The sequence below is a fragment of the Typopeltis vanoorti genome, chromosome 4 (genome assembly GCF_054136105.1).
Source record: "Typopeltis vanoorti isolate ZY-2024b chromosome 4, IOZ_Tvanoo_1.0, whole genome shotgun sequence".
In the NCBI taxonomy this organism is placed as follows: domain Eukaryota; kingdom Metazoa; phylum Arthropoda; class Arachnida; order Uropygi; family Thelyphonidae; genus Typopeltis; species Typopeltis vanoorti.
The window spans coordinates 50,453,016-50,467,050 of NC_143552.1; the positions used below are offsets into that span (position 1 = coordinate 50,453,016).

The 14,035-nt window shown below is 35.6% G+C and overlaps 1 protein-coding gene across 2 annotated transcripts in view; it reads right to left on the reverse strand.

Annotated features, from left to right (window-relative positions):
- mbc (dedicator of cytokinesis protein myoblast city) overlaps window positions 1-14,035 on the reverse strand; it is a 643,249-nt gene that overhangs the window by 130,250 nt on the left and 498,964 nt on the right. For both annotated transcript variants that reach the window (XM_090391142.1, XM_090391141.1), the window contains exon 33: window positions 10,740-11,759. In XM_090391142.1, the coding sequence (XP_090247268.1) occupies window positions 10,740-11,759 (1,020 nt within the window). The remainder of the gene's footprint in view (window positions 1-10,739; window positions 11,760-14,035) is intronic.

The following is a 14,035-nucleotide window of genomic DNA, read 5'->3' on the forward strand; positions in this document are numbered from 1 at the left end:
TAATTCCATATTAATTCCTTCCTGTATATCTGTTCACCTCCTCAAAGTTGAAACTGCCTAGAACTTTCCATAAAGAAGCAGGTATGAAATCTGATGCTATGACCAAAATTTTGGTTTAATTTATAGATGCAAACTGAGTTATTTTTAAATCTGATGCGTATTCTGTGCTTAAAATATAATGAGAAGTTATTCACTGAGAAGAATAAAATAACACTTGATGTTTTGACTTTTATATTAAGGTCATCACAGTTCCCTGAAGGGCTAATTTTAGTGAGCATGGGAGCAGCGAATCTGAGGTACCAGATGCTGGACCACGCCTTATTTCATGTAATATATATCTGTTATATTATCTATAGATTGGTCCCTAATCTTCTTTCCTCCCCCCCCCATCCCTTCCAATCCTTCCTATTTTACTTTTCTTCATCTCTTGCAGTTTGTTTGGCCTTACTTAGTAGGCTAAACAAACACAGAAGGAGGCAATGGCAAACCACTTCTGTATATATTTTATCAAGAAAATCTTATGAACAGAGGCTTAAGTTAATTAATTATAATTAAAATTATAATAACAGAATTAACTCACGTAAAATATTATTTATTAGTAGAATTTTTGGCTGAGTATCACAGGCATCTTCAGTACATGCATAAAGCTAATTAAACAATAACTGACAATTCCAAAAGGTGCCACCTAAGTAGCTAATGTAAGATAACTACAAAAGGTCAACAAATTTCCTAACTTATTAAAAAAATATATATATATTTAATTTTAATATATATATAATTATTAATTAAAAAATTAAAAAATTTTTATTAATTAAAAAAGTGAAGAAAGATTAGCTGATTTATAAAGTACAGGTATCCCTCGATTAACGCAGTTAATTAATCCTTCGATGTTACAGCGTATATCAAAATCGCGTTAATCAAATCTAATAATCAATGGTAAAAAGTACAATTTGTCCCTGTTTCAATTACTGTACTAATAGTTCGTTTTATATGGTACTTTTTTAGGAAAGATAAAAAAATGAATGCAAAGTAAATGTTTAATAAATGCTTGTACCTACATTATTTACTACAATTTTTTATCAAAAGAAGTTATCAAGAGTCATTTGAACAGTTTTAGTTTTTCTCTTATCTGCATAAATTCCATGATAACAAGCAAAATGACTCTCCAGACCTTGGCAAAAAAGCAATAAAACATAAAGAAAAAACACTGCAAATATAATACATGATGGTACAAATTAAGTGGATATTGAATCCAATGTTATTTCATAGCCGAATATAGAGACAACAAGAGTTTCGTGCTGAATATATAGAAACTAAAAGTTTTGGCGGATGCAAGCATAACCAACCTTATGGGCAACCGTAGTAATAGTGGAGTAAGCTCCAAATCACTTTTGCTTAGTATTTTCCATAAATGTAAAGCACATCTCCTAGAGGACATGTATGATAAATAAGTCTTTGGCTCTCTATTGTAATACATGATGGTTTATTTATTTTCAGTTACAATCTAAAATTTATTGAACAAAGAATTTAAAAAAAAACAAAAAAACTAAATCATACTATACTGACATCGGAGGTCGCAGTATCTCTCAGATACAGTTTACTGTCAAATATCACAAACCTTTACATAACATGTGTTAAACCAAACTGACAGCATAAAACAGTGTGGAATATCACTCGTATGACATATGAATGCACAGCTACTCATGACCTCCAAGCTATACACTGAATTGTGTGAGAATATTTATATTAAGCATTTTGCTTGTATTTGTCAGATCAGCTGCGAGCTCCTCAGGGTTAAAGGCGTGTTCATCAAAACTCTTGCCGCATATATCAAGGGACTGCCGCAATTAATTTCACCGTGATAATCAAAACTGCGTTAAGCAAGGGATACCTGTACTATCTCCCACAAATTGGACAGATGTAAATCATCAGATTTGTTTAAGTTAGGAGAGTGAAGTAAAGTTTCACATTTCTTTATAAAGCCATTCCACGAGGAAACGATTTTTGTGAAGGACTCCTGTCTTGTTCCAATGAACTCTATGTGTCTAGTATTGACGGCATGTTCTGCAAGTCCAGACTGTTCAGGTTCAAGGTATTGAATATAAGACTGGTGTTCTTCTAGATGAATAAAGGCAGATTTTCCTGTTTGTCCGAAATAAGATAATCCACAAGAGCAAGGAATCTGGTAGACACCTGGATAACTGAAATGTGGAAGCTTGTCCTTTGGAAAATTGAGAAAAGTGGAGATTTTTCTGAATGGTCGAAAGGCAAGAAAAATATTTAGTGGCTTTAAAACTTTTGCTATGCATTCACTAATGCCTTGCACAGGCTTAAGTTATTGTGATATAGTGCTGGAAGATGGGACACCCAGGGCAGAAGGCACTGAAATGGTTATTGGGGAAGAGCAGAGAGGAACTTCCAATGAAGTTAAAGAATAATGAAGCTGGATCAAAGTCTTCAGGACGTTCAACTTCTGATGGAGTTAATCTCAGAAGAAGATGCCTCCACTTGACAGATTTACAGAAAATAGGAACATAGAATGTAAGAAGTATGTATCAAGGAAAACTGGAAATGGTGAAGAAAGAAATGAGAACTCATGTTAAGATGTTAGGAATCAGTGAATTGAGATGGACAGGAATATGTCACTTTGATACTGACGATTTCATGATGCCAGACTGGTTGGTCGAGCGTTTAGTGTACCTGCTCTGAAGTCAAAAGGCTGAGGGTTCAAATCCCGCCATGGGCATGGATGTTTGTGATTGTCTGTGAAAATACTATTGGTGGTGGCCAGTAGATGGCATTGGTATAGATGATGATAGTATTTGCAGTTCGCTGTAGGTGGATTGAGTGGTGGAGACGGAGAGTTGTAGAGTAGGTGCCCTCCCTTGATGAGTCTTTGGACTCCTTGGAAGTGTCATATAATAATAATAATAATTAGTCTTGACACGAAACCTTCAAAGAAATGGAGTAGCAGTCATTGTTTGAAGAAAATGCAGAAAATGTATTTTGGGTTACAACCCAGTGTCCGATAAAATAATTCTTATCAGAATAAAGACATACCCAGCGAAGGATACAGGTGTATGCACCTACTACCGATTTGAGCAAGATGAGGTAGAAGAATTTTACAGCAGCTTACAATAAATAGTATACAGTACTGATAAATCAGATTTTCTTTTGATATTAGGTGATTAGAATGCAAAAGTGGATGAAAAAGAAGAGTGAGGCATCACTGGAAAATTTGGTTCTGGAAAACACAAAACCTCCAGCATTGAGACAGTTGCTTTATTGCAAACACTTGCTTCCATCAACATAAAAGAAAATTGTACACATGAACTTCACCTAATGAAGAATACAGAAATCAGATAAATTATATTGTTGCCAGCAGAAGGTCAAGTAGTGCTATCCAATCAGCATAAACACTGGTGTAGGCTGTGGGACAGATCATGAATTATTAATAGCTGAAGTTAAACTGAAATTAAGGGGTAATAAAAAACAAAGGGACAGTATCCAATTTGATTTATAACCTATAAATGAAGTATTTAAAGTAGAAGTCAAAAAGAAATTAAAAAGTTTGGAGAAGACAGGAAGAGAATTAGAAACCATGGGAAGAAACAAAATGTACAGTCATAGAAGCAACAAGAAAGAAAGAAGAAAATAAAACTTTAGAGAAAAACAAAGGAAGGGTTAGACAACCGAGTGCAGATTTCCAAAGGCAGGCTAGGAAAGATAAGTAAACACATCTAAACAAAAGGTGCAAGGAAACTTAAAAAAGCAATATTATGGATGAAACAAGAGATCTGTTTAGAAAAATAAATAATGTTAGAGGGAGGTTTATCCCTAGATTAGGAGTTGTAAAAGTAATTCAGGTAAATGTCTGATGGAAGAAGCAGCAGTGAAAAAAAAAAAGATAAAAAGAGTATGAAGAGAATTTGGACAAGAAAGATAATAATATTAATGGGGTCTTAAGAATCAAAGCTGTATAACTGATAGGAGACTTCCACATAGCTTTTAAAAGAATGCGGAGAACCAACCAGGGCTTCTGACCTAATGTCCAATCTCACCTTCTCGTGGCGCACCCTGTTAGGAGCACATAGATACTGAACGAATGAGGATGGGCAGGCAATTTGGGATTTAGCCAGCCAAACTGTATTTTTAATGGCTTAAACCACAATATAAAATGATGGTAACATGACAGAATTTCATGCCAGCTAGTACATCACCTAGTTAAACAAAGGGTCCCCACTGTTTTTGCCAGGGAACCAGGGCAAACAGTGAAAAATCAGCTACTGGAAGAAATCCTAAAACACACCCCAATTCAACATCACCAGAGTTCAAGATCGGTACTATCAACATACGAAGCCTGAATAGCAAAAAAATGAAGCTAGCTGAGAATTGGATAAGTACACGATCGACATAATAGGAGTGACTGAAACAAAAAAGACAAAAACACTGGTGAGATCTTTCTGAGCAATAAATACAAAATGTTATATTCAGGCAATGACGATTAAGGAAAAGAAGGAGTGGCTATAGTATTCAACACTAAACACAAGGTTAATCTTCTTGAATGGAAGCAATATCAAGTAATGTGGACAAATATCAGAATGAGGAACTAGACAATGAGACTTATTTCTGCCTGGAATTTTTTGAGCTTTTAGAGAAAGCAACTGATACAATGAAAATGGAAAAATTGGTCCTTGTTGGAGAAGATCTAAATAGTAGAGTAGGAAATGATTGTCAGGCATACAAAAATATTTTGGGAAAATTTGGAGAAAAGAGCAAAGCTAATAATAATGGCAAATACCTGTTCGATTTCTGCTAAGGACATGGACTGGTTATTACTAACACCATGTTCCAACATAAAAATGTGCACAAATTCACATGGAGAGAAGAGGCAAGGAATAAGAAAAGTCTCATTGACTATGTTATTGTCGATAGTGATGTTTTCTTCCTGGTGCAGGACACCAGAGGGAACAGAGAATTTGAAATTGGAAGTGATCACTATTTAGTCTTGATCTTCACTATATTATTTAAGGAAATTACAACGTACTAGGATATACATTAAAATAAATTTTAATATATTTCTATATTTCGGCAACGTCACGTTGCCATTTTCAAGAACTTAAGTACAGGACATATGCACACAGGCACAACAAAACAATAAGTGAGGAAGAAGTATGAAGCTATTATTTCTCCTAAAGTCCTGATGGTGCCCTCTAGCGGGCAATGTGGTATTCTTGGGCGATTGGGCTGAAGGTCTTCTGATGTAGGTTTTCCAAATTTGAGGAAGTCTCATGCAGCCAAATTTGTTGAGGTTTGGATCGTTTCTTAGGGCTGAAGCTGATTCTATGAAAAGCCTTTCATATCTGTATTTGCTATGGTGTATTATCCTGGCTTTCTTCCACCTTATTCTATGGCAGGTATCCAGTGCATGGTCAGCAAGACCAGAGTGGCTGTATTGGTGAAACCGGATGTAGTCCTTGTGTTCTAAAATTCTGATATTTGCTGTCCTGCCTGTTTGGCCAAAGTAGGACAGCTTACAGCTGCAAGGGACCTGGTATACACCAGGTAGGTCTAGGGGAGGAGGTTGGTCTTTAGTTGAGCGGATAAGGGATGCCAATTTTTTATATGGTTTGTAACAAGAAGTTATGTTTTTTTTAGGACTTTTGTGATTTTTTTCGAGGTGCCTCGGATATAGGGTATGGTGATGGATTTAGAGTAATCCTTGTTGTGAGGGGGAGGGGGGATTATGGTTTACTGGTTTCAATATTTTTTGGATTTTTTTTTGGGGGGGGGTAGACATTGGCTGAGAAAGTGTTGAGAATGTGGTTTAGTTCTGTGGTTAGGGCATTGTCATTTGAACAGATAAGTTTAGCCCTGTTGTGTAGTGTCTTAATGACTCCATATTGTTGTGAGGGGGGGGGGGAAATTGTTGGTGAATGTATCTGCCTGTATGGGTGGGTTTTCTATATACTGAGAAAACCAAGGTTCCATCAGGCAGGCAGGTGACTAGTGTGTCTAAGAAAGGAATGCAGTTGTTTTTTTCCTCTTCCAGGGTGAATTTGATTCTGGGGTGTTGGTTGTTTAAGTGTGTTAAGAAGGAGAGGAGTACATCGGAGCCATGTGGCCAAATAGCGAATACATCATCTACATAGGGAAGCTAAATGGTTGGTTTTTGTGGGGCAGAGTTTAAGGCTTTCTCTTCAAAAGTCTCTATATAAAAGTTGGCCAAGGGTGGGGAGAGTGGAGAACCCATGGCTGTCCCCTCTATTTGTTTGTAGAATTTTCCTTGCCCAACAAAATAGCCTGAGTTCATTGTGAACTGAAATAGGGCTGTGATATCGGGAGGAAATTTAGCTTGGATTAGCTCTAAGGATTCTTTGAGTGGGACATTTGTGAATAAGGAGGAGACATCAAAACTGACCATTATGTCAGTGTGTTTGAGTGTAAGGTTTTCTATGCTGGCTTTGATGTGAGCTGAGTTTTTTATGTATGAAGGTGTGTTGCCAGTATAGTGTGAGAGAGCTTTGGCCAAATGTTTAGCTAGTTTGTATGTGGGGGAATCAATGCCATCCACTATGGGACGTAATGGCACATTTCGTTGTGAATTTTTGGGAGTCCATAAATATGGGGGGTATGGAGTTATATGGTTTTAATTTGTTGGTGATTTCCACGGGCCAAGATGTGACCTTCTTAAGGAGCCTGTGGAGTTTTCTAATTTGTGAGTTGGTGGGATTGTACTTGATAAGGAGGTAAGTGGCCCAATCTAACAATAGAGATTTCAGCTTACCTGTGTAATCTTTTTGGTTCAGCAATACTGTGGCATTCCCTTTGTCAGCTTTGGTGATTATTATTTTCTTGTTTTTCTTTAATTCTAGTAGAGATTTAATTTCTTTACTGGGCATGTTGGTTTTAGGTGGTTTAGCTTTGGTCAGAACACAAGCTACATCCAGTCTAATATCGTTGGCTACGTGGCTTAGAAGGTGTCGAATCCCGCATTCAATCCGTATCTTGATATCCTCAGCAGGTATTCTTCTGGGTGCAATGGCGAAGTTGTGGCCACGTGTGAGGGCGTCGAGTGCTTCAGGTTTCACACTGACAACAGGTTAACTACCGTTTCGGTAGGAAGTTACGGTTTTGAGATCGCGTCCTTTTTTAATTTTTCAAACTTTTTGATGTGTCGATCTTGTACTTTTTTAAATTCTTTCTCCGCTGCAGTGCACAAGATATCGTATAAAACAGACCAAATTTCGAGGCTTAAAGTGCTTGAAAGGTCATCTTCTAGTGCCTGTATAGCTGAGTTAGCTTCACTCAGGAAACGGCGAGTGGCGGCAATTTGTTCTCTGAGTAAGGCTTGGCTGGCACGGTTATAAATACGAAGTGCCTTTTGCGAAGAGAAACGGTGTTTGAATTTCACACAGTTAGGGATTACCTGGTTATCCCGGCAGCGCTTCAGGAAGACGAGATGATTCAGTTGTCTTGATATGAAAGATAGAGGTGTGAGTAAGGCCACAAAAGCTAGAAATGTCAAAGCAATGGTATTTCCAGTAGTGACATATGGATGTGAAAGCTGGATTATTCAGAAGAAAGATAGAAAGCGAATTGATTCATTTGAATTATGGGTATGGAGGAGACTATTAAGAATCTCATAGACTGCAAGAATGACCAATAAGAACGTTTTAGAAAATATAAACACAGAATGCTCCTTGGAGGCAATGATTGCTAAACAGAAGTTGATGTGCTCTGGACATCTATGAATCATTCGAAAAGGCAGTTATGTTGGAGAAGATTGAGGGAATAATAATAAGAGAAACATCACAAAAGAGATGGATGGACAACATAAAAGAACTTACCAACTTGAACTTACAATTACTGAAAGAAAGGACAAGAGGCCGAGTGGAATAGAGAGCCTTTGTTCAACAGGATCACCAAGAGCCGAAACGACTGGATGGCACATCAAAGTAACAGCATCAGTGCTTGTGTACACACATATACACACTACAGTGAGCTACAACATAACTGCTTTGGTCAACTGTTCATCCTAGTTTGACTCCTAGCAAGAAACAAAAAATAATAATAATTAAATACTTAAATATATTGTATGTTAGTGAAACTATATCAGTGCTACAGATTAAGGTTTAATTTCCTATAGTCTTCTTCTTCGTCTATAATCCCTTGTGCTTTTAGGCATTGAGATTTTGCCGTCCTGTCCACAGCTTGTTCTTTTGCTTCTTTCCAGTTAATTCCCTTCTTTTCCAATTTTTCTTTAATTTCCTTTTTGCCAACCTTTCCTGGGCTTGCATATGTTTCTTTTTCCTATTTTCTGACTTTCGTATACAGTTTTTGTTACTCTTTCTTCTTCCATTCGAATAAGATGTCCAAACTACCTCATTTGGGCTTGTGTTATGAATTGGTTCAGAGGTGCAACTTGAAGATTATCTCTTATAGTTTGATTTCTTATTCAGTCTAGTCTTGTTTTTTGTGCCACTTTCCTAAGATATTTCATTTCAGTTGTTTGTAGTTTATTTGTGTTTCCTGTTGTTAAACACCAAGACTCGCAACTGTATGTTAATGTTGGTACAATCACTGAACAGTACGCTGCCATTTTGGTATTCTGGGTAACTTATTTTTCCTATAGTCCTATTATTTTTAATTTCTATTGGTTGAGTATTAATTTCTATTCTTCCTGGTTTCTGTATCCAATATAAGGTTAATGCTATATATTTTGTTCAGAGCCTCCATAGCTCAGTAGATATAGACGAAGCCCTTTGGTTTGATTCCTGCCCATGATGTGAGGAACCTTTATCTGGTCTCTTTCAACTAAAGGTGACTTAACCAGTCTCATATGGAGGAAGAGGATTTTTTCTCCAGGAAACTCGGGTTTTTCATCCATCAGAACAGGCAAACTGGCCCCATGAACACACTTCTACAAATAAAAAATACCCCCCCCCCAACATCAGGCTTTGCGACAAATCAGTTGGGACTGCACATGTAAAGTCACATCATGTAAAAAGGCTGATGGGAAAAGGCACAAGAGGAAGAGAAGAAAAAAAAAGCTATATATTTTGTTCAACAAAGAGTACCAAACCCATTGCCTATATTACTCACATCACTCATTCTCACTATCAAAAGACTTCTGGGAAATAGTGACCTTCAAACTCTTGATAATATTCCAATGTTTATTCTTATAACTTTCTGTTTTTTTTTTTTTTTTTTTTTAATATAGATACATATGTACTTTATACAGATACACATGTTGACAAGCGAGTTGATTATTCATTCATTATTTATTATTATTTTTTTTTATACATGCACTTTACACAAATAATCTATTGTTTGTATATATACTCTATTATTCAATTTTTTATGCAAATTTTTTAATTTAATTTTTATTTTAGTAACTTTTTCATTTAAAATCTTATTTTTATGTATACTTTCAAATCCCTATAATAATCCATTCCCTCTATTGCCAATTTGTTTTTCCTACAGGTTCCTAACAGTATGGTGCCTTGCCAGAGAGCAGCAGAAAGACAGAAAGCACTCTATCATCAGTGCATTCTTACTTCATGTAGTTGTAAACATAGCTGATGTTTATGAATTATGTTGGTATTAATAATCATAATGTCTTTTACATGACAAAACTAAATTAGTTAAAGAACTCCAATGGAAAGGCTTGTATATTGGCTATACATCATTATTATTTTTCAGGATTATAATGAATAATCAATATTAATTATGATAATATAATGAATGCTTCCTATATTCTGGCAATGTTACACTGCCATCATCAGGGACACAAAACAATGATATGTGCATGCAGGCACTAACACTGGGTCGATGAGGCTGAAGAAATAATGGCATCCTTTAGTGAGCTAAATTGAGTGGTCTTGAACTTGGCTATTGGACTGAAGATCTGAGGATGAGTGCTTCCTAAATTTGGAGCAGTTTTGCACCCAAAATTTGTTGAGGTTTGGAAAGTTTTTCAGGGATGAGGCAGATTCAAGGAATAGTTTCTCATATTTGTATTTGCTGCAGTGTAATAGAATGGTTTTCTTTCAGTATATCCTGTGATGGGTGTCCAAAGCATGGTCAGCAAGTTCTAAGTAGCTGTAATGGTGGAACAAAATGTAGTCCATGCATTCAGAAATTCTGATATTGGCTGTCCTGCCTGTAGTAGGACAGTATGTAACTGCAAGGGACCTGGCAGGTCTAGGGAATGCAGCTGGCCATTGGTGGAGCAGATAAGGGATGCAGTTTTTCATGGTCTGTAAAGTGATTGTAAGGTTGTATTTCTTTAGGATTTTTGTTAATTTTTTACATATGTCCTAGATATATGAAATTAAACAACTGTTTAACTAGGAGAATGGAAAAGGCTGCCCTTAAAAAACAACCTAATTTAAATAAACATGGATGTGTTAAACTTCTAACAGAGAGTGCTCTTCATTGCCAGCACTCCACGCTTGAGTCTAGTGAGCTTCACTTTACTTTGTGGTGCTTATGTGTTTGTGTTATAATTTATATTATACTCCCTGATGTCTAGAAAGACAACTGTTTAATGCTTCCAACATTTTGTCTATATGATTCAGAAGACATATTAGAAATATTCTATAGTTTTAAGTACAGTTAAAACTGTACTTAAAAATTACCAATAATAGGTTTATATTAAGAATTCTTTTAAAATGCAGTGCTTTAAAAATATAGCGACTAAAAAAAAAGATAGTGAAAATATATCATGGACTAACCTTTTCATAATTAACTATTCCACCCATAACTGCTGCATCCACAACTCCATTCAGCAACATACTTAAAGGATTGAGAGGAAGATTAGGATCATTGTAATGCTGCATTACTAAATTACATATCTTGCTGTTAGTTGCTTCCATTGTTTCTATGGCATTTTCCAAAGGACTTATTTCTATGGTTTTTGATGAAGTCACAGGGAACCAATGTAAGATACCAGGCAGTGGATAAGAAGTTATCAAGGTTGTCCTTTCTATCCACATAGTAGCAAATTCATTATCAGAATCTTTCTCTCCTTTTCTTATTGGGCGTGAATAAGTAAACTTCTGAACTTCATTGACTTTGTAATATCTTAAGATCTGTTCATGCACTGTTTTCCCTTTTAAACGATTTTGTTCACTCATAACTGGATCAACCTTATTTATCTGCAAAAACTGGTTAGGTGATTCAGTTATCTCTTCTCCAGGTGGTGATAGTTTTGTCATTATTTGTGCAGAAGGAAATTGATTCAATAAACGGCTGCTGAAATCACTTAACCGTTCATATGCTTTTCCACGATAAATAAATACTTTGTTTTGTAGGAATGTTGGAAAGCCACGACCATAATATGCTACTCTAAAATATTCTGGTTCTGGGCGTACCTGTTTAATTATGTTGTCATAAAATACAGACATCTTCTTCAGTAAAGTACTAAGCCTGCTATAATCAAATATTTCATTTTCATACTGCGCAGCCAACTCTTTACAAAGAGTTAATCCTGTCTCCCACAGTTTTCCTTTGTCAAAGTATTCAATAATATCATAAAATAATCTTTCTTTTAATTCACGATGTGTTTCACACTTGGGGTATTTGTTATTCTTTAACAATTGGGGTAAGGAGTCTTCACACCATTTCAACAGCTTGGCATGCAACTTAAGAGTAAAGGCAGCTTCAACATAGTTGTCACATTCCAAGTGTAGATCACAGAGCTTATAAAGGTAACGAATATACATCTCCTTCCTATTGATCTCATGATAGAATTCCTATAATAATAATAAAAAAAAATTTAAATGATTCAAACTGTATAATACCTGAGGAAGCTCTTTACAAAAATCAAACATACTAATATTAATAATAAAATAAAACCATAGACAGCTTTTTTTTGCAAACAGTTATTTTTATAACAATTTTAAATTTACTATAAATACCATCAGAATCAAGTTCATTCTGATGGTATTTATCTCTTAACATGGAATAAAATTTTAAAGAAATATGCTACAACAAACTATTCCTTTAGACTATATGAATTCACTCCAGTGAGAGTTAACTATGAAAACATAATAGATATTTACTCATTCTTGACAGCAAGTTTAAAAAAATAAGTTTCAAATAAAACAATTCTGCATTATTTTCGCCCAAAATTTCTCTATGTTGGTCATGCTGACTTAGCTACAAAAGCAACCAAAAAGTTACAGGTTTGAATATCAATATGAAAGAAAATATTGTATAAATGATTTTTGATATTCTTTTTAAGAATACAATCCCTATAATCTTCAGCACTGATACAGAGAACTGTTTACTATACTTAATATAAAAAATCATTTATGCAATATTTTTCTCATTTCCACATGACATAAACATGGAAAACAAGGTATCAACAACCATAATGCATTAATAACCAGCAAGTGTAAGCCCTCTACTAGGCACTGCCAAGACTGCAGTATTTAGTAGAGAGCACAGTGAGTTTGATGCTGAGATTTTAGAAAAAAAGTTAAGTTGTTTTTGAATCTAATTAGCAATAGTTGATTCATTGTTATCTGGATTATTATTTTTATGAGTGTTTGTTTGTTGCTTGAGGGTCATTTGCTTGTTTGTGTGGTTTTAAAAGCTGTTCTTTTTGTTATGAGGATGTCATAGACATAAAGAACAATGGTCAGGTGATATGCATACTTTTGTACGCTGTGGCATGTGTGAAATATATTTGCTTTATTGAGCAAAAGATTGTGCAGAGAGAGAGAGAGTGAAATTGGTGAGCAAGTTAGTTGGAAGTATTACGAGAGCAAGTGCCAGAAGTGCAGGGAAAGTAAGAAGAATGATAGCAATGATATGAATGATGAAAAACAAGAAAATGTGAGTGTGAATGAAAGTAAGGTTGCTGTTGCAAGTAAAGTGTTGGAAGCGAACAAAGGTACACATGCAGTATGAGTGATAACAAGAATGAAATGGGGGAAAATGAACAGAATGACCATATGATAATGTGTGTGTGTGTGCATGTGAGAGAGAGAGAGAGAGAAACCAGAGTATGAAAGAATGAAAGACAAAAAAGGGTGAATTCGGTATGATGATGAGTCCATAATAAGAGTGCTTGAGGAGAGCATGACTAATTCATATTTCCATGGGGCCACAGTTAAGGATGTTAGCGATGTTGTAAGAATGCAGAGAGGAAAAGTGAAAGAGATGATTATTTTGGCTGGCACTAATAGTTTAGCAGGTGACAAGTATTTTATGCAAGAAGATATGAAACAATTGCTAATACAAGCAAATAAAAAGAGTTAGAAAGTAAAAGTTGTCTGTTGCCACAGTATGATAGAAATGAGCTGAGACAAGAGCTATGTTCATGAATAAGTCTGTGTGTGTTTGATTTTTTTTTTTTTTTTAAAGGTGCATATGTTTGACATAAGCATTCAACATTTTTTTGGGAGGGAGAGGTTACCCACCTATTCAACTTGCAGATATTTCAGATAATTTATTTTCAAAATGCTAATTTTGTTGTCTGAACAATTGTCAATGAGGTCCACTATTTTCATGTGCTGTGTGATGAATGATTAGTTGTTTTGAAGAATGAGGTTGGGAGTTAAGACACCTGGCAAAGGTTGGAACCAATCGGTTCACAAGTAAATGAAGTTGCTACTGCTGTTATGAAGCAGACCATAAATAACAGCATGGGTTCCTGCAGTGCATGTGCTGTATCAAGACACATGGATGTGCCTTACACAACTGTATGGAAAATTCTACAAAAGATTCTGTATTTCTACCTATTCAAGATAACCCTGACATAGGAGTTGCACCTGTAGCACTTTGAAAGGACTTCGACTGGCATTTGCTTTAACATTCCTTGTTTGAATGGAGTTGACACTGCATGGTGGCTTTACAACTTCATTTATCGATGGACCATTCTTTTTTGAAGATATTCATCAGTTGGGTCCTCTGACCTGCTCAGTTACTGCCAAGAGATATCCCAATATGATAAACAATTTTGTTGTGCTACAGCAGCCTGTGCATGGATTCAGTCATTTTCATGCAGGATGGGCTTCTCAAC